Here is a 20,763-nt window from a genome sequence, read left to right as displayed (position 1 = left end):
ATAAGGGTGAATCCGTCTGATATTGTAGAGAAGGAATCTACATGAGATCGAGAGGAGATCTTTTTGTATCATATTTGTGTTTGGTGTCATGTAAAGGTGGTTATGACCATCAGAACCACAGACAAACAAGTTTACAATGGTCAACAACTTCTCCACCTCAAAATTCGTCATCTATTTAAGCCTGATAATAACACACCGGAGAGACTCCACCGCTGCGATATTCTCCAGGTTCCTAGTGGACAGATCGTGGCACCACCAAGAGCCCACAGCCGGGCTTGTCGAAAGCAGTGTGCAACAAGCTGGAAGTGCAGCAAGCAAGCTGGGATTCTTGCTAGGCATAAAGCTAAGCACAGCAGATCAGCGATACAGTCTCTGCTCCCGTCCAGCATACACTTCTTGGACAATAAACTGGCCTGTGACAAGAGAACGGTAGCTAAACTATCATCCCTGCTGGACAACATCTCCCACCCCATGCAGGAAACTATGACAGCACTGAGCAGCTCCTTCAGTGGCAGGCTGCTGCACCCACGATGTGGGAAGGAGAGGTTCAGAAGGTCTTTTCTTCCAACTGATGTCAGACTCCACAACAAAGACCTCACAGTTGGCCACACACACACAGCCAAGCAAACACACACTGGCACGCAAACACAAACATCAAATACACCATGGTAGTCACCAATTGTACAGGTGTACAGGTATACCTCACCTTTGTTCTATCCACTTTCTGCCATGACAGTGCAATTTCCCACTTGTGGGACTAATAAAGGTTGATCTTATCTTATTGTCCAAGACTGCTTCTAATCTCCCGGGAAGAGATAAGACATTTCTGCATTTATATTTTCACTGAAACTTGGATGCTCGATGGCACCACAGACTCTGCTATCCATCTAGACACGCTAACCTGCTTCCGCCATGACAGATTCCTGCTCATCGGGTAGTTTCAAATTAGTATGAGCTGTAGCTGATAATATCATCATTGCATTATACATCCCACCTAGCACTAGCAACAATGCTATAGCACAGTGAACTCAGTGAACTCTACAACATCAGCAGCAACCTGCAGACAGTCTACCTGGATGGCTTTTTCATTGTCGCAGGAGACAAACTTCAAAACAGTACTGCAAAATTCCATCAGAACATTGATTTTGCAACACCAGGGGACAAAATGCTAGACCACTTTTACACAAAGATCCAACGTGCATGCAAGGCTACACCCCTCACCCACCTCGGACAATCGGACCACATTTCCATACCTCTCACCCCATCTTACATACCCATTATCAAGCAGCTATCAGAGCGGTAAGAATGTGGCCCCAGGGGGCCATCTCTCCCAGCCAGGACTGTTTTGACTGCACATTTTGGGAGATGTTTAGAGGCACCGATGCAGGCACCGATGACCACTCAGTGGACATGGAGGAACACACAACCTCAGTCACGAGCTACATAATCAAGTCTGTTGAGGATGTCACTATCTTCAAGACCGTCATCATGATGATTGGTGTGACACTAATGCACATGAAGACCCAGCTCCTACAGAATCTGGACCCCCATCCACTCCACAGACAATGCAGTCTGTCCTATGTTACGTCCCTGGACGTATGCTCCCACGTGTTCTATGTGTCTGGCTGTGATTTTTGCGTCCTGTCTCTTTTAGGTTGACTTCATGGGAGGAGTTGAAGCCTTCCAGCTCCACCTACCACCTGCCATTGGTCACCTCCACCTATTTAAAGAGACTTTGGATTGTGTTTGGGAAGTCCCCAGGGTCTGCTAGGCCCTTATGCTTTTGGGAGGTCCCCAGGGTCCACGGAGATCTGCATGGAGCTCCGTTGGGGATCTCATTAGTGTGTCTTGTTGCTTTGTGTGATAGATCTCTTTGTTGTTAGCCTATTAGCTGTTAAGCCTGTTATGTTCCCTTTTTGTTGACTTGTGCGCGTTTTGAGATATCCCTGTTATACCATCCCTTCCTTTAGGCTGTTTTGATGTTTATTAACTGTCCTGAGTCTGCTGTATATTGTACCTGTTAGCTCACTGTGAATAAAAGCACTGTTTGTACGCTTTGTTTGCTGGTGAGTGTGTAACAGTGGACCTCCTCCTCTCCACACCCTTGTTGCGTTTCTGAGACCCCTAGACTTAGGAACGTGACACCTATATGTAACTCTCTCCCATGTAAATGAAAAAAAAAGACACTTACAACAGAATGCTGTTTATTGACTGAAGTTAATAACCAGGGCAGGACTTTTTTATATCTCCATATTCATATTTTTTCTACAAGTTTTGCCTTGTAGAAAGCAGTTTTAGCAGAAGTGAGGTTAGTGGAAAATTTGTGCAGAAGATTCTGGTAATGCAATAGGTCTGAGTCAAGCTGTGATTTCTTGTATTTTCTCTCCGCCTCTCAAAGTACTATTCGATTACTGCGTGATGTATCGGAGAGCCAGGGCGCAAGGGGAGAAGTCCTTTTGGGTTTTGTTGATAGAGGACAGAGGTGATCCATGGAAAGGGAAAGTGAGGTGAGGAAAGAGTTAGTAGCTGTCTCTAGTGGTAAGGAGAAGAATGAATCAGAGGTTGGGAGATGTAAAAGAATGCAGGAAGATACAGATGAAGGTGAGACAATGTGAAGGTTGTGTCGAATGAAGGATGGATAGGGGACAGTTGTGCATCCTGTAGGTAGAGTGAGTGTGAAGGTCAGGAAGTGGTGGTCAGAGATGTGAAGGGGAGTGGAAGAAAGGTCAGAAGTTGGGGAAGGACGACTGAAGACCAGGCCCAGGACATTCCCTCCTTTGTGTGTGGGAGAGATGTTGTTGTTGGTCAAGGAAAAATAGTGGAGAAGAGGAAGAAGGCAGGATGATTGGAGTTTGGCTGGTGGAAGGTTGAAGTCACCAAGGAGAGTTAGGGGGGTGTCTAAGGAGAAAATGCTGAGCAGAGTGTCCAATTCGTCAATAAAGGTCCCAAGTGGTCCTGGAGGGCGATATATGACAATATCCCATAAGGTAGCGGGAAAGGCAGCGTCATATTCGAAACATGGCTGGAAACGGCTCTTTTCAAGTGTAAGTACCTTAAGGAGAACGTTGTTCATTGTGGTTAAATTACACTTGTGGGAATATGCCCTCTGTAAAGGTTAAAAATAACAACATCAACACAGTAGTACGTCCGAATTCCATTCATACCACCCTCATTCATACTATATAGAACATACTGTTTTAATGGTAGCGCAGTACGTACAAATTCAAATGTAGTACCTACTCAAGTAGTATGCGATTTCGGACGCAGCATTAATTTATGTGCCAAGAATTTGTGTGTCCAAAGTTGACCAATCAGATGGGCCCTTACTATCTTTATACCCGTAGGTGATATAATGCTATTGGCTAGACCGGGCCAAAAGGTGAACCTAGCGGCTCAGAGCAGAGAATAAATAAATTGGCAGGAGTGGAGACAAGCGAAGAAAAATGACAGCAGCGAAGAACTTGTGTCTAAAAATGCATGTACCACGAAAAACTGTGGTCACGTCGAGAGGAAATATAACTAATCTCCACAGTCACCTGGAACACAACCATAAGGAGCTGTATGAAAACTTCCAAAAGTCTAAGGCCAAATCTACTAAAACTGCTAACGAAAAGCCACGTAACAATAAAAGAGTCATACAGACAACCATCAATCAAGGTTTTACAAATGCAACGTCATACAAAAAAACGTTGAAAACTCCACAAGGAATTAACAGAGGCTATCACACGCTTTTTAGACATGATGCCTGTTAACACCATGAGCAAAGAAGGTTTTGTGGGTCTAATTAACAAATTGGACCGAAGATATCAGCTGCCATCGAGAAATTATTTTTCTCATGTAGCAATTCCACAGATGTACGACACTTGCGTGAAGACAGTGAGTTCCGAGCTGAGCCAAGTGGACTTCTACACTAACACCACTGACCTGTGGTCCAGTCACACGACTGAGCTCTTCATGAGCTATACCGTTCACTTTCTTACTCAAGAATTTGAATTGAAAGCACGCTGTCTGGGAGTTGTGTACTTTCCCGAATCCCACACCAGCGAAAACATAGCACATGGGCTGCGGGATGTTTTAGCCAGTTGGAACTTAAAAGAGGAAAATCAAGTGTCCATTACAACGGACAACGGCCCCAATGTGGTGAAGGCTACCAAACTTAATAATTGGGTCAGACTACAATGCTTTGGTCATCGCTTGCATCTGGCCATCGGTGAGTATTGAATGCTTGTATTTGCAATGATAAAAAAAATGTACAGTTGTTTGTATAGTTGCATGTAGTATCGACATGATTTTGGATATCCGACTAAAATCACCAAATGTAATTATGAAATAAAGGGCGTCAAATTAGTCATAGCGAGAAAAATGTCAACAATATGCCATATAGGTTTATTGCAGTAAATGATAGATTATGTACTGAGGTTTTCAGATGTAATGTTTGAAATGTAATTTCTAACAGGATAAATTGTGAAATTCAAGATTTTATTCACTTTACCTATCCAATTTCCACCGGAAAATGGGATTACTTTGGGATTACTTTATGTGCAAAAACAAATGGTGATTTGGGTATTATTACTTTAGGAACTACTGTTCTATTTATTATGAAGTGCATACAGACATTAAGATCAATGCGCATCCGCAGCAGTCACGTCAGGTAAAGAGAAGGTAGAAAAATGGTGACTTTAGCCGGGTGCTGCTTTCTGTGTGTGTTGCTTTGTGTCACTGTGAAACACATCAGAAACAGTGCTTTGTTTTGTCAAACGTTTTGTCAATCTAACCAGGCTATTTCACCCACATTTTATGCTTGGTATATCTCTCTCTCAAAAAAAAAAAGACTTCGATGCTAACACTGAGGTAATTCTGAGGTATTTTTTTCTGAGGAATTGTTCCATAAATGTGTCATATATCACTTGAAATGGGAGAATGTAAGCTTTAATTTGGTATATGACACACAGTCAGGATAATTATGGTTCAAAGATGCACCAGTGTTGGAAATGTTTGTTTATACATCGAAATATCTCTAAAACCTGTTTGTAATTTGTCAAAACTTTGACATGGCCTTACTTGGTCAGTATTAAAGATATCAAGGTTAAATTTTTAGAAAATGTTCTTTAAATTTTGTAGCTTTATTTTATGTATAAAACAGAGAGTTGGCAAAAAATGACTTTAGTTGGGTTATCATAGGCAGGGTCACACATTGTAATATTTAAGATAATGTGTTTATTTGGGAAACATATTTCACAGGTTAGCAAATTGTAGCTGACAATTTCAAATAGCTCACATCTCAAATGCTGTTATATTGTAATTATAATATTTATAATAATGTTTTTACACCCTGTATGTCCTTGTTTTGTTTTTTTCTTAACTCTTCAGAAAATCCTGTTAAAAGTGATGAGTGAATAACTCAAGCTGTTGGTCTCTGCAAAAAGTAAAAAAGAAAAAAAAAAAAACTGGAAGGGGAAAATGACACTGAAAAAAGCACAGAGAGAGCACAACCTCGTAGAGCACTCCCTCATCACAGAATGCCCTACAAGGCAGAGAATGATTCAGAGGGTTCTAGAGCAGCAGCGGGACATAAGCAACGTCCTGTCAGCACACAGAAAGACATCAAGACATTTAGTTCCTTCTTGGCAGGACCTAGATGTACTGGAGTCTGTAAACCAGGCATTGCATCCTTTGCAAGAATTTACAAATGCTCTATCAGGTGAAAGCTACGTAAGTGTCTCATATGTGAAACCTATAATTCTCTTGACGAACACCTCAATTCTTGCTGCAAAGGAAGAAGACAGTGATCTAACAAAGTCCATAAAGATGAAGATTCTAGAGTACATGAACACCAAGTATGACAACCCAGCAACTCAAGAACTGCTGGACATGACCTCCTTTATGGACCCCAGATTCAAAGCCAACTACATCAGCTCTGACAATTGAAGCAGTTGTGCCAAAGGTAAATGCTAATATGACAATAGTGACAAAATAATGCACTATAACTAAATGTGATTACAGTTACTTTATTTCTCTATTTTAGGTGCAAGACCTAAGTAATCAAGATCACCAGGGCATGGGTCCAACAGATGTCACCTTAAAGAAGGCCAAAAAGTCCCTGGGCAGTTTCTTCAAGACATCCCCAGCTCCATCATCTATGGAACCATCACACACTGTGGAAGTTGAACTGAACAACTACATGATGTGTCCCACCATAGACAGTGAGATGGACCCTCTCACTTGCTGGAAAGTTCATCAGATCGACTTCACACACCGGAGTAAGCTGGCTAGGAAATATCTTGTGTAACCCCTGCCGGTCCGGGTCATGACAGTACTGCCCCCTAAAAGCACTACCACCTGGGAGTGCCCACAAAACGGTCCATGAAAGGGAGGAGACGTCCTTAAGGACGAGTGGCGGTTGTCCTGCACCGCGGCGTCAGGCCCGGGCCAAAGCACGGCTCGTCCGTGGGGGACCGGCGTCCTGTCCGCCGTCCACAGGCACAGTCACTCCAGTCAGTCTCCAGCACGCCCCGCTGGGAAGTTCGCCGCCTCCCTCGTCCTGGTTAACGCCGGGAGCACCTGAACTGCACCTGAACTACGGATTCGTCGGTACTCCCCGCCTCCGGAATCGCCAGGGGGAACATGGACCGCGTGACAGATCCTCTCGACCCCACGGAAGCTTTCGTAGGCCGCCGAGAGTCTGTCACGCTTGGGAAAACTTTAAAAACATGGACTGGATCTTGGGCAGGACACTGGCGTTTACCAGAGCTGTGTTGCTGGAATGCGGACGAGACGGCGGCGTCGAGGGACGTCCATACATAGAATCTTGAACATGGAACTATGGAGCAGACGTCCTCCCGACCATCCACGGCTCCCTGGATCTCAGCGGGGCATAGATCGGCTGCGTCCACGTGGTCGGGTCATTCTGTCACGGGTGGGCTGGACATGGCGATGAAGGAGGACGCATTCGCACGATCACAGGACAGGGGTTTAATACAAAATACACAAGACAGGGGAACATGAACATGCACAATGACCCGATGGCGAACAGACACGAACAGGATAGTTTTATACAATTATATAAATAGACACCAGGTGAACACGATCAGGAAACATTACACAGTACGAACATGAAACTCCGGTCCGGACTCCGGATCCGGAGTAACCCCTGCCGGTCCGGATCATGACAATCACGGTAATTATCAACTGTACTGGTGTACCCATTGCACTTTACCCATTGTACATGTGTAGATATCAATTGTACATTTGTAAATATATACATAGACATATACATTTTTTTGCTGCCATTACCTCTGTTTCTATCCACTTTCTGCCATGACAAATGCTATTTTCCACTTGTGGGACTAATAAAGGTTGATCTTATCTTATCTTAAATGCAGGTCCTTCTCAAAACAATAGCATATTGTGATAAAGTTCATTATTTCCTGTAATGTACTGATAAACATTAGACTTTCATATATTTCAAATTCATTACACACAACTGAAGGTAGTTCAAGCCTTTTATAGTTTTAATATTTCATATTTCATCCGACCAATTAAAAAAAAAAGTGTTTTTAATACAAAAAAAGTCAACCTTCAAATAATCATGTTCAGTTATGCACTCAATACTTGGTCAGGAATCCTTTTGCAGAAATGACTGCTTCAATGCGGCGTGGCATGGAGGCAATCAGCCTGTGGCACTGCTGAGGTGTTATGGAGGGCCAGGATGCTTCGATAGAGGCCTGAAGCTCATCCAGAGTGTTTGGTCTTGCTTCTCTCAACTTTCTCTTCACAATATCCCACAGACTCTCTATGGGGTTCAGGTCAGGAGAGTTGGCAGGTCAATTGAGCACAGTAATACGATGGTCAGTAAACCATTTACCAGAGGTTTTGGCACTGTGACCAGGTGCCAGGTCGTGCTGAAAAATTAAATCTTCATCTCCATAAAGCTTTTCAGCAGATGGAAGCATGAAGTGCTCCAAAATCTCCTGATAGCTAGCTGCATTGACCCTGCCCTTGATAAAAGACAGTGGACCAACACCAGCAGCTGACATGGCACCCCAGACCATCACTGACTGTGGGTACTTGACACTGGACTTCAGGCATTTTGGTATTTCCCTCTGCCCAGTCTTCCTCCAGACTCTGGCATCTTGATTTCCAAATGACATGCAAAAGTGGCTTGACCTGGGGAATGCGGCACCTGTAGCCCATTTCCTGCACACGCCTGTGCATGGTGGCTCTGGATGTTTCTACTCCAGACTCAGTCCACTGCTTTGGGTTTTCATGAGCTGTATGCCAAAATCATCATTATTAAAACAATAAGAGGCTTGAACTACCTTCAGTTGTGTGTAATGATTCTAAAATATATGTAAGTCTAATGTTTATAAGTACGTTACAGGAAATAATGAACTTAATCACAATATGCTAATTTTTGGACCTGTATTTTGTTTAATAATATATATATATATGAGTGTTTGGTCACATGTAAATAAAAACTAATGTTTGAAAGCAATTCATATTGTGTTGGCAGGTCTATGATAACAGCAAACCAGAATATCTGCTGAGGGTTTTAAGTCATTCATAATGTTTTTAAGTCTAAATATTTGCAACTGCCTTGACATATTGTTTCTTTTTAGCCTGAATTAGATCAGATGAATATATATTACCTGTTTATTTTAGTATGATCATTACATATGTAAATTATTTTTTAAAAATAGCTACTAATAATAATAATTTAAAAAGCAATTCTCTAGGGAAATGTTATATCACAAGAAATACCGTTAGCGCAATATTCAACAACAATATTGCATATTTTCCCAATTCGTGCAGCCCTAATCCAAACCTTTTTGTTGTTGCCAAAATTGCTTTGGTGGTGGCAGATTTATGTCCTAATGGATCACAGCCTCTTTCCAGAAAGAAGCGTTTAAAAAAATTCAAAGACTGGGAGGAATCATTTACAATCTTTCCTGCCCATGACAGAGAGGTGTTCAGGTCTTGGAGAGAAGACAGAGAAGAGAGAAGACACAGTCTGCCTTAGTCCTTGGCAGTGTCAGCAGTGCCACTTTTTATGCATCGCAATGATGACTGCATGTGTTTCCTTGCAGGTAACCATGGTTGACAGAGGAAGAAAACTATTTCAAGCATCACCCTCCTGTTAAAGCGTCCAGTCTGCATGACAGAATGATCTCCAGCCTTGTGTTCCTCAAAACTCTCACTTGTGTTAATGAGAGGATCACTGAAATGATCTCAGCAGGTCTTTTTATGGCAGGGCTGAAATGCAGTGGAAGTGAGTTTTTTGGGATTAAGTTCATTTTCAAAGAGGGACTTTGCAATTTATCTGATTCTCGAGTATACGCAAATTGCCATAATAAAAACTTGTTTTTGCCAGGAGCTGCCATTATAGAGTCTCGTCGAGTCTAAATTATGTTCACCTTATCCCCATTTTCCCATTAGCCGAACTGCATAAATGACCCAACTGTTCTCCGGTCCTGTTTGATCCACTGTTGTTGTGTGTGCATCATACTGTGCTCATCTGCCTCCTCTATAGACCCCGCCAGGAGTGTTAATAATCACAATGCTTATTGTTGCTAGAGTTATTATTATGAATTAAAATTAAGTTATGGAACATTAACTACTTCTTTATACTCAAATTAACGCTGAGCAAAGAGTCACATAGAGCAGAGATAAGATGGAAATAAGATATCAGAAAATGTATATTGTCACAGCAAAAAGTGGACTGTATAAGAGCAGCCCCCCCCCCTACACAAAAAAAAAGGCTTAGACAATATGCCGACTGTATAATATATAAAAAGTTCAATATACAGATAAATAGTCCTAGAAATAAACAGTGGATGTGAGATTCAAAAATAAAAATATATCAGTATATAAACAAAAAATTAATCAGACCCCCTTAAACTAAATAAATAAAATTTCCCTCATTAATGTACACACAGCACCCCATATTGACAGAAAAACACAGAATTGTTGAAATTTGTTCAGATTTATTAAAAAAATAAAATAAAAAATGAAATCTTGTGATTGCATCATCATGCACCAACGCGTTCCAACCGACCTGATGGAGTTTAAGAGGTGCTGCAAAGAGGAAAGGGGGAAACTGGCCAAGGATAGGTGTGCCTACATTAAATCATATTCAAAAACACTATAATTTCTCCCTAAGGTGCACAGATGCACTATATATGTATGCAAGTTTGTATGTCAGTCCCTCCAGGAATTCATTTTGCACTTTAATCAGTAAATGGGTAAGTGTTGCACGTCACCATGTTCGTTAATATAGAAATAAAACTGATTTCGTTTGAGTGACTAAAAATGTAGGAAGAGTTGCGATAGGTCAAAACTTGCAAAAAAAAAAAAAAAAAAATATGTGGTGCTTCGACCAAAGTGTAAAACGCAAAATTTACGCTGATTGGTTGAATTTACATCAATTGTTGAGATCCTGGAGGGACAAATTAGTATCTGAGAACCTATAGTAGAATGTGAGCAGAATGTGTGCCATTCTGATAACATATTTATCTCCTACAGAATATATCCAACTCTTTCTTCACAACAATTCTTGTTGGTTCCAGTATGTTACCACAATGTATAGGTGTGGTTATATCTAATTTCTTCAGTTTAACGACAGCGAAACACTTATAGAGCTTATCATCGGTATGTAAATGTTCATTACATTTGAGTGATGCTGGTGTAAAACTCTTCCCACATTGTACAACCTGGTAGGGCTTCTCTCCAGTATGTGTCCTCTGGTGTCTTGTAAGGTCTGGTGCTCGTGTAAAGCTCTTCCCACACTCTTCACACTGGTAAGGCTTCTCTTTCGAATAGTTTCTCTGTCGCGTTTCAAGGTTCTTCACTTGTCTTAAACTGTTGTTATACTTGTTGAACTGGTGCAAATTTTCTTCAGTTTCCTCTTTACACATTTGATCAGCAAATTTCATTTCCTGATCTGTGGAAAATAAACAACCATCATAAGCCACCAAAGACACGTTTGATTAATCAAATGACATGACATTTTAAGTCTTGGACATATTTAGGGATCACTGTAGGGATGACAATGTAGGACAGATTTTTTTTGTCCTTCGAGTGCCTGTTAGCAAAGTCCAGGCAGGATGCCAAGTGCTTTTTACTAAAGAGTGGATTCTGTCTGGCCACTCTACCATAAAGGCCTGATTAGAAGATTTCGGTCTCTGTAGCTCTGACAGAGGGACCTCTCAATAAATTAAAGCTGTAGATAATAAACGATTATAAGGCCTCATCCACCCAGATGTTCAAAACGAATGCCCTCTGAACACCATCTGCATTTCTGCTGTTTTGTAGCCGCCTTCGATTGCCGTTTCACTGGTGTTTGCTTGATGCTGTTGAACACTTGCAGTTTAACGTCAGTCAGGATTTATTCAGAAATAGACTGCAATAAAACATGGCATGCAGTGTTTATTTAACACCATCCAAACACACAGCTAACTGAACGCTGGTGCTGAACGCCCATGTGGAAGCATTGATTAGCTTAAACGAGCAGAGAAACGGTCAGAGTACGTAACACGATGAAAACCAGAAAAAAAGCCAGATTCACACGTTTGTGTGAACAAGGCCTTTAATAATAACCGAAAACCTGGACTGTGGAACATTAGGGCTGCATATACTGGACCTTTCCTAAATAATATTTCTAAATGTATAAAATGCTGCATCACACTAATAGTCTGTTAAAATATGTATGTGTATGAAATAGATATTTACAAAAATTCAGCCACTCTGAAATGCTAAAATTTTATCCTACTCACCTGAATGAATCACATCATCCAAGTCCTGCTTGTCATCCTTCACTGTTACTTCCACTGTTTCAACCCAATTCACAGGTGTGATGATATCTGATTTCTTCAATTTCTTCTCTGTACGCTTGTCGGCCTTTTGTTCAGTATGTAAATGTTGATGATGTTTGAGTTGATCTAATGTTGTAAAGCATTTAGAGCAAAGAGTGCACTGGTACATATTTGCAAGGTGTATCTTCTTGTGTGTAACAAGGTGTGATGCTTGTACAAATCTCTTCCCACATTGTACACACAGGTAGGGCTTCTCTCCAGTATGTATCCTCTGGTGTGTTTTTAGATTGGATACTCGTGTAAAACTCTTCCCACATTGTACGCAGTGGTGGGGCTTCTCTCCAGTATGCGTCCTCGTGTGTATTTTGAGGTGTGATGCATCTGAAAAACACTTCCTACATTGTACACACTGGTAGGGCTTCTCTTTCGAATAGTTTCTCTGTCGCGTTTCAAGGTTCTTCACTTGTCTTAAACTGTCGTCATACTTGTTGAACTGGTGCAAAATATCCTCAGTATCCTCTTTATATTTTTGAACAGCGAATTTCATTTCCTGATCTGTAAAAACAAACAACTGTAAGCCACCAAAGATAAGTTCGAGCCTGATTAATCAAATGACATACATCTTTAAGCAGGGGTTTTAGACAAATTTAGTGAGGAATCACAATGATAAAAAATGGTCTCACAACAAATTGTGTCCTCTGCCCTTAGGGCAGCCCTGACTCGTTTTCATGAGAAGCAGAAATTTCTGCGGTAGGACTGTATAATCAAAATCTCTCCCATTTGCCAAATTTATATTGTCAATATATAATTATCATCAAATAATTGGTAATACTTTTTGACCACAGGTGCGCTAAATTATTTTCTTATTTTCAGTAAATGAATCATTCTTTGACCGAAACCATACGGGGGGACACTTTGGACGATCTATATAATTTACACCATTTTGGGTCTACTTGCTAATACCAGATTAATTTGTTCTCCAATCAGAATTGGTTTTTTTTGTTTGTTTTTTTTTTAAGTGTTGATAATCTTCAAATTAGTTCCGTGGATTTCACTGCAACACAAAACTGTTCAATGCATAATTGAATTGCAAGATTTCATGGAGTTTTTTTTATTTTTTTAATTACCTTTAAATGACCTTCACCCTTTTAAAAAATTACCTGGGTGGTAGTAGCCTAGTGGGTAACACACCAGAAGACCCAGGTTCAAATCCCACTTACTAGCATTGTGTAGTAAGCACTATCTGAAATGCTTAAATTTTATCCTACTTACCTGAATGAATCACATTATCCAAGTCCTGCTTCTCATCCTTTACTGTTACTTCCACTGTTTCAATCCAATTCACAGGTTTGATGATATCTGATTTATTCAATTTCCTCTCTGTACTCTTGTCGGCCTTTTCTTCAGTATGTAAACATTGATGATTTTTGAGTTGATCTAATGTTGTAAAGCATTTAGAGCAAAGAGTGCACTGGTACATATTTGCAAGATGTATCTTCTTGTGTGTAATAAGGTTTGATGCTCGTGCAAATCTCTTCCCACATTGTACACACTGGTAGGGCTTCTCTCCAGTATGCGTCCTTGTGTGTATTTTGAGCTGTGATGCATCTGAAAAACACTTCCTACATTGTACACACTGGTAGGGTTTTTCTCCATTATGTCTCCTCTTGTGTTTAATAAAGTTTGATGCATGTGCAAATCTCTTCCCACATTGTACACACTGGTAGGGCTTCTCTCCAGTATGCGTCCTCGTGTGTATTTTGAGCTGTGATGCATCTGAAAAACACTTCCTACATTGTACACACTGGTAGGGTTTTTCTCCAGTATGTGTCCTCTTGTGTTTAATAAGGTTTGCTGCTTGTGCAAATCTCTTCCCACATTGTACACACTGGTAGGGCTTCTCTCCAGTATGTGTCCTCGTGTGTCTTTTGAGCTGTGATGCATCTGAAAAACACTTCCTACATTGTACACACTGGTAGGGTTTTTCTCCAGTATGTGTCCTCTTGTGTGTTATAAGCTGTGATTTTTGTGTAAAACTTTTCCCACACTCTTCACATTGGTAAGGTTTCTCTTTAGAAGAGTTTCTCTGTCCTGTTTCAAGGATCTTTACTTCTCTTAAACTGTCATCATACTTGTTGAACTGGTGCAAAATATCCTCCGTATCCTCTTTACATTTTTGAACAGCGAATTTCATTTCCTGATCTGTAAAAACAAACAACTGTAAGCCACCAAAGATAAGTTCGAGCCTGATTAATCAAATGACATACATCTTTAAGCAGGGGTTTCAGACAAATTTAGTGAGGAAATAGAATATTTTCAAAAATTCACCCGCTATCTGAAATGCTTAAATTTTATTTCACTCACCTGAATGAATCCAATTCACAGGTGTGATATCTGATTTCTTCAATTTCTTCTCTGTACGCTTGTCGGCCTGTTCTTCACTATGTAAATGTTGATGATGTTTGAGTTGATCTAATGTTGTAAAGCATTTAGAGCAAAGAGTGCACTGGTACATATTTGCAGTATGTGTCCTCTTGTGTTTTTTAAGGTATGATGCTAATGTAAAACTCTTCCCACATTGTACACACTGGTAGGGCTTTTCTGCAGTATGTGTCCTCTTGTGTTTTTTAAGGGTTCCTGCTTCTGTAAAACTCTTCCCACATTGTGCACACTGGAAGGGCTTCTCTCCAGTATGTGTCCTCTTGTGTATTATAAGGTGTGATGTTTGTGTAAAACTCTTCCCACATTGTCCGCACTGGTAGGGCTTTTCTCCAGTATGTGTCCTCTTGTGCGATTTAAAGTTTGATGCATATGGAAAGCTCTTCCCACACTCTTCACACTGGTAGGGTTTTTCTCCAGTATGTGTCCTCTTGTGTTTAATAAGGTTTGCTGCTTGTGCAAATCTCTTCCCACATTGTACACACTGGTAGGGCTTCTCTCCAGTATGTGTCCTCTTGTGAATTTTAAGGTTTGATGCTTCTGCAAAACTCTTCCCACATTGTACACACTGGTAGGGCTTTTCTGCATTATGTGTCCTCTTGTGTTTTTTAAGGGTTCCTGCTTCTGTAAAACTCTTCCCACATTGTGCACACTGGTAGGGCTTCTCTCCAGTATGTGTCCTCTTGTGTATTATAAGGTGTGATGTTTGTGTAAAACTCTTCCCACATTGTCCGCACTGGTAGGGCTTTTCTCCAGTATGTGTCCTCTTGTGCGATTTAAAGTTTGATGCATATGGAAAGCTCTTCCCACACTCTTCACACTGGTAGGGCTTCTCTTTCGAGAAACTCTTCTGTCCTGTTTCAAGGATCTTCACTTGTCTTAAACTGTCATCACACTTGTTGAACTGGTGTAACTTTTCTTCAGTTTCCTCTTTACACCTCTGATCAGCAAATTTCATTTCCTGTTCTGTAAAAACAAAAAACATAAGCCTCCATATTTAAACCTGATTAATAAAACGACATGACATTTTAAACAGGTGTTTTGGTCACAATTAGCGAAAAATAAAGTGGGTATTAAAAGTGAAACTGTTTTTGTCATTGTGGTACACAGCAAGAACAGCACATGGGGAAAACGAAATGTGTCCTCTGCCCTGTAGTGAGCAGTGGGCAGCCATGAAAGCCACGGGTGGAGCAGAAAGTGGGGACAGTCCCTTGCACAAGGGGGCTCAATGTATCAAATCATTTGGAATACCTTGTGACTACAGTAGGGCCCTATGATTTCCACGATACAGAAAACATGGCGGAATCGTGGAATCTAACCAATAAAAGGGAATCCGTCGTAAAATACGAAATTGAATATATAATTCACGTTTCTGGCCGCTGTAGCCCACTACACGTTTTTCCGGTTGAGGCGGGATGTTGCACAGACCAACGTAATGTAAATGCGCGGTCAGATGTGGCGAAGAGGCTGTCAGTTCTGAATACAAAACAAATCAGCTGATTTAAAACATGATTTTATTATTATGGTTTTGGTTCATTATCCAAGTGGGAAAAAAAAATTATTCCAGGTCTCCCCATCGTTTATTTATTCGCTGCTTTTTATGTTTTACATGCATGATTTCATTGAGCTTTTTAAAAGTATTTCTTCACCTTTCACAAGGCAGTTGTGTAAAATAGGAATTCCCTGGGTATGAAGGACACTTCTTAACAATTCTGGTCCTACTCCTCCTTTCTTAGTGAAACACCTCTGCCAGCAGGTCAGCACAGTCTCTGCTGGAATATCTGAGTTCTCAGTAGTTGCATCCAATACCTCAAAGTGAGCAAAAATAATGTTGCTAGATGTAATGATACTAGAGCATCATTACTGCTAATGGTTAAGTCTGCCACAATTGTAATAAGTATGTAAATTCTGTGGGTCTCCCTAGTTATCCCCATGGTTTACTGATAGTAAAATATCTGCTTATCCATAGCAACACAGTCAATACAGTTCTTTATATGAACAGAACTCCACTCACCTGAATATTTTTCATCATCCAACTTGTCCTTCACATCAATTCCTGTTGGTTCCAGAATTTTTCCACAGATCAGAGATGTGATTGAATCTGGCGATATTTCTGGTTTAACATCTTTGACAAAAATAAAGAGAAAATGACAATTACAGCCCATCGCCTCATAATGATTTCTTTTAAAATGTGATTGGGGGTTTTAAAAAGTGGGTTGGACAAAGCGTTGAAAAGGTGTCTGCATTAAAAGTGTGGGGTGGGACAATAAATAGAAATGATGATGTAGTCTGTCAATGTTTTCATTGTATTGTGCTTTAAGGAACCAACAGCACTTTGAAAAATGATTTTAAACTGTGTATACAGTAGCAGCAACAATTACTACTAATACTTCACACATTTAAAAGCACTGGTAGTGACAACATAACATAAAGAGGAGACAGGCTGATTATTATATGAAATGGTAACAGTCAAAAAAAAAAAAAAAAGAATATTCTTCTTAATTACTTTGTTCTTTACATAGTTGAAAGTGCTGACTAAAAAATCAGACAAGGATTATCGATGGAAATCAAATTTACCAACCCATGGAGGTCTGAATCACACTCAATATTAAAGTGGAAAAACACACTACAGGCTGATCCAACTTTGATGTAATGTCCTTAAAACATGGCATGCAGGGTATATTTGACGGCATCCGAACACACAGGAAAATTAATGCTGGTTATTTTTAAACTGTGAGCAGAGAAACGATCAGATTACAGTCCGCAGTCAAGTAACGGCATGAAGGCTCCAAATACAGGTCTTTTCCTGAATTATATTTCTAAATGTTTAAAAAGCTCCATCACACTATTACAGTCTGGGAAAATATGAATTTGTGTGTAAGAAATACATATTTACAAAAAATCACCCTCTATCTAAAATGCTTAAATTTTATTTTACTCACCTGCATGAATCACATCAACCAAGTCCTGATTCTCATGATTCACTGTTACTTCCACTGTTTCAACCCAATTCACAGGTGTGATGATATCTGATTTCTTCAATTTCTTCTCTGTATCCTTTTCACCCTTTTCTTCAGTATGTAAATGTTGATGATGTTTCAGTTGATCTAATGTTCGAAACCATTTAGAGCAAAGAGTGCAGTGGTACATATTTGCAAGATGTTTCTTCTTGTGTGTAATAAGGTTTGATGCTCGTGCAAATCTCTTCCCACATTGTACACACTGGTAGGGCTTCTCTCCAGTATGTGTCCTTTTGTGAATTGTAAGGTTTGCTGCTTTTGCAAATCTCTTCCCGCATTGTACGCACTGGTAGGGCTTCTCTCCAGTATGTGTCCTTGTGTGTATTTTGAGCTGTGATGCATCTGAAAAACACTTCCTACATTGTACACACTGGTAGGGCTTCTCTCCAGTATGTATCCTCTTGTGACTTTTAAGGTTTCCTGCTTTTGAAAATCTTCTCCCACACTCTTCACACTGGTAGGGTTTTTCTCCAGTATGCGTCCTCTTGTGTGCTATAAGCTGTGACGCTTGTGTAAAACTCTTCCCACATTGTACACACAGGTACGGCTTCTCTCCAGTATGTATCCTCTGGTGTGTTTTTAGACTGGATGCTTGTGTAAAACTTTTCCCACACTCTTCACACTGATAAGGCTTCTCTTTTGAAAAGTTTCTCTGTCCTGTTTCAAGGATCTTTACTTCTCTTAAGCTGTCGTCATACTTGTTCAACTGGTGCAAAACATTTTCAGTATCCTCTGTACATTTTTGAACAGTGAATTTCATTTCCTGATCTGTAAAAAGAAACAAGTGTAAGCCACCGAAGATAAGTTTGAGCCTGATCAATCAAATGACATACATTTTTAAGCAGGGGTTTCAGACAAATTTAGTGAGGAATCACAATGACAAAAAAGTGTGTCCTCTGCCCTTAGTAAGCAGAGGGCAGCCATGACTCCCATAGTCATCGTCTGTCTATTGAACACATCTAACAGACTGTGTGGTTCATTTAATGGGGCAGTGGTGGCCTAGCGGTTAAGGAAGCGGCCCTGTAATAAGAAGGTTGCCGGTTCGAATCCCGATCCGCCAAGGTGCCACTGAGGTGCCACTGAGCAAAGCACAGTCCCAACACACTGCTCCCCGGGCGCCTGTCATGGCTGCCCACTGCTCACTCAGGGTGATGGGTTAAATGCAGAGGACAAATTTCACTGTGTGTTGTGCTGCTGTGTATCACTTCACTTAAATTACTCGTTTTCCTGAGAAGCAGATATTTCTGTGGTAGGACTGTATAATCAAAATCTCTCCTGTTGGCCAAATTTATATTGCATACTCTATACCATTTATGCCACAAAGGCCTAACCGCAACCCTTCAGTTACCCTTCAGAGTCCACTTCCTTACCTGCTATGCCACCACATCTGGAAGCATATCACACAGTGCATTAGTGAAATAAATATTATCACAATTTAAAGTGAAGTGATTGTCACATGTGATACACAGCAGCACAGCACACGATGCACACAGTGAAATTTGTCCTCTGCATTTAACCCATCACCCTGAGTGAGCAGTGGGCAGCCATGACAAGCGCCCGGGGAGCAGTGTGTGGGGATGGTGCTTTGCTCAGTGGCACCTCAGTGGCACCTTGGAGGATCGGGAATTGAACCTGCAACCTTTTGATTACAGGGCCGCTTCCTTAACCGCTAGGCCACCACTGCCCCCCCAATTGCTCAGGGTATCAAATAATTGGTAATACTTTTTGACCACAGGTGTGCTAAATTATTTTATTATTTTCAGTAAATGAATCATTCTTTGACCAAATCCATATAAAGGGAAAATTTGGACAATCCACAGGGTGGGCCATTTATATGGATACATCTTAATAAAATGGGAATGACATTGGTGACATTGAACACATTTTATAAGTGGTCAGAAACTTGTAAATAACTCATGAAAGAATACATTACGAATATGTTTACGTTAAAACCAAGCACACCATTGTTTTTCTTGTGAAATTACCAATAAATTTGATGTGTCACATGACCCTCTTCCTATTGAAAAAACAAAAGTGGGATCCAAGATGACCGACTTCAAAATGGTCACCACCCATCTTGAAAAGTTTGCCCCCTCAAATATACTAATGTGCCACAAACAAGACGTTAATATCACCAACCATTCCCATTTTATTAAGGTGTATCCATATAAATGGCCCACCCTGTATAAAATTTACACCATTTTGGGTCTACTTGCTCATACCAGATTAATTTGTTCTCCAATCAGAATTGTTCTCCAATCAGAAGATTATCAAACTCAAGTGTTGATAATCTTCAAATTAGTTCCGTGGATTTCACTGAAACACAAAACTGTTCAATGCACAATTGAATTGCAAGATTTCATGGAGTTTTTTTTTTTTTTTAATTACCTTTAAATGACCTTCACCCTTTTTAAAAATTACCTGGGTGGTAGTAGCCTAGTGGGTAACACACTTGCCTATGAACCAGAAGACCCAGGTTCAAATCCCACTTGGCACAGATACAATTTACAAAATTATTTTGTACTGTGTCTACAAAAAATGGGGCAGTGGTGGCCTAGCGGTTAATGAAGTGGCCCCGTAATCAGGAGGTTACCAGTTTGAATCCCGATCCGCCAAGGTGCCTCTGAGCAAAACACCGTCCCCACACACTGCTGCCCAGGCCCCTGTCATGGCGGCCCACTGCTCACCAAGGGTGATGATTTCAATGTGTCAATGTGAGCTGTGCTGTGTATCGCAATGACAATCACATCACTTTCGCTTATAAGGCCTCATCCACGTGGATGTTCAAAATGAATGCCCTCTGAACACACACCTAACTGAACACTGGTGCTGAACGCCCATGTGGACGCATTGATTTATTTCAATGAGCAATGAAACGGTCAGATGACATTCACCTAATCCTCCCACAAACACCAGAAAAACACCTGGTTCAGACGTTCGTGTGAAAAGGCCTTAATAAAAAACAAAACCTACACTGGGGAACTCGAGTGCTGCATATACTGGACCTTTCCTGAATAATATTTCTGAATGTATAAAAAGCTCCATCACACTATTACTGTCTGGGAAAAAAATTATGTATGAAATAAATATTTTTAAAAATTCACCCGCTATCTGAAATGCTTAAATTTTATTTCACTCACCTGAATGAATCACATCATCCAAGTCCGGATTCACTTCATTCACTGTTACTTCCACCGTTTCAACCAAATTCACAGGTGCGATGATATCGGATTTCTTCAATTTCTTCTCTGTACGCTTGTCGGCCTTTTCTTCAGTATGTAAATGTTGATGATGTTTGAGTTGATCTAATGTTCTAAAGCATTTAGAGCAAAGAGTGCACTGGTACATATTTGCAGTATGTGTCCTCTTGTGTTTTTTAAGGTATGATGCTTCTGTAAAACTCTTCCCACATTGTACACACTGATAGGGCTTTTCTCCAGTATGTGTCCTCTTGTGTTTTTTAAGGGTTCCTGCTCCTATGAAACACTTCCCAC

The 20,763-nt window shown here is 40.5% G+C and overlaps 1 protein-coding gene across 1 annotated transcript in view; it reads right to left on the bottom strand.

Annotated features, from left to right (window-relative positions):
- LOC114783394 (zinc finger protein 271-like) overlaps positions 1-20,450 on the bottom strand; it is a 29,165-nt gene extending 8,715 nt beyond the window's left edge. Inside the window, exons 1-4 of the mRNA XM_028968867.1 lie at positions 20,410-20,450; positions 17,192-18,037; positions 16,264-16,374; positions 14,283-15,215 (exon numbers count right to left, since the gene is read on the bottom strand). Coding sequence (XP_028824700.1) covers positions 14,283-15,215; positions 16,264-16,374; positions 17,192-18,029 — 1,882 coding nt within the window. The 5' untranslated portion in view covers positions 18,030-18,037; positions 20,410-20,450. The remainder of the gene's footprint in view (positions 1-14,282; positions 15,216-16,263; positions 16,375-17,191; positions 18,038-20,409) is intronic.
- Between the last annotated feature and the right edge of the window lie 313 nt (positions 20,451-20,763).

This window comes from Denticeps clupeoides, unplaced genomic scaffold (assembly GCF_900700375.1).
Source record: "Denticeps clupeoides unplaced genomic scaffold, fDenClu1.1, whole genome shotgun sequence".
In the NCBI taxonomy this organism is placed as follows: Eukaryota; Metazoa; Chordata; class Actinopteri; order Clupeiformes; family Denticipitidae; genus Denticeps; species Denticeps clupeoides.
The sequence above is the reverse complement of the archived record's forward strand: the minus strand, read 5'-3'. Positions and strand labels throughout refer to the sequence as shown.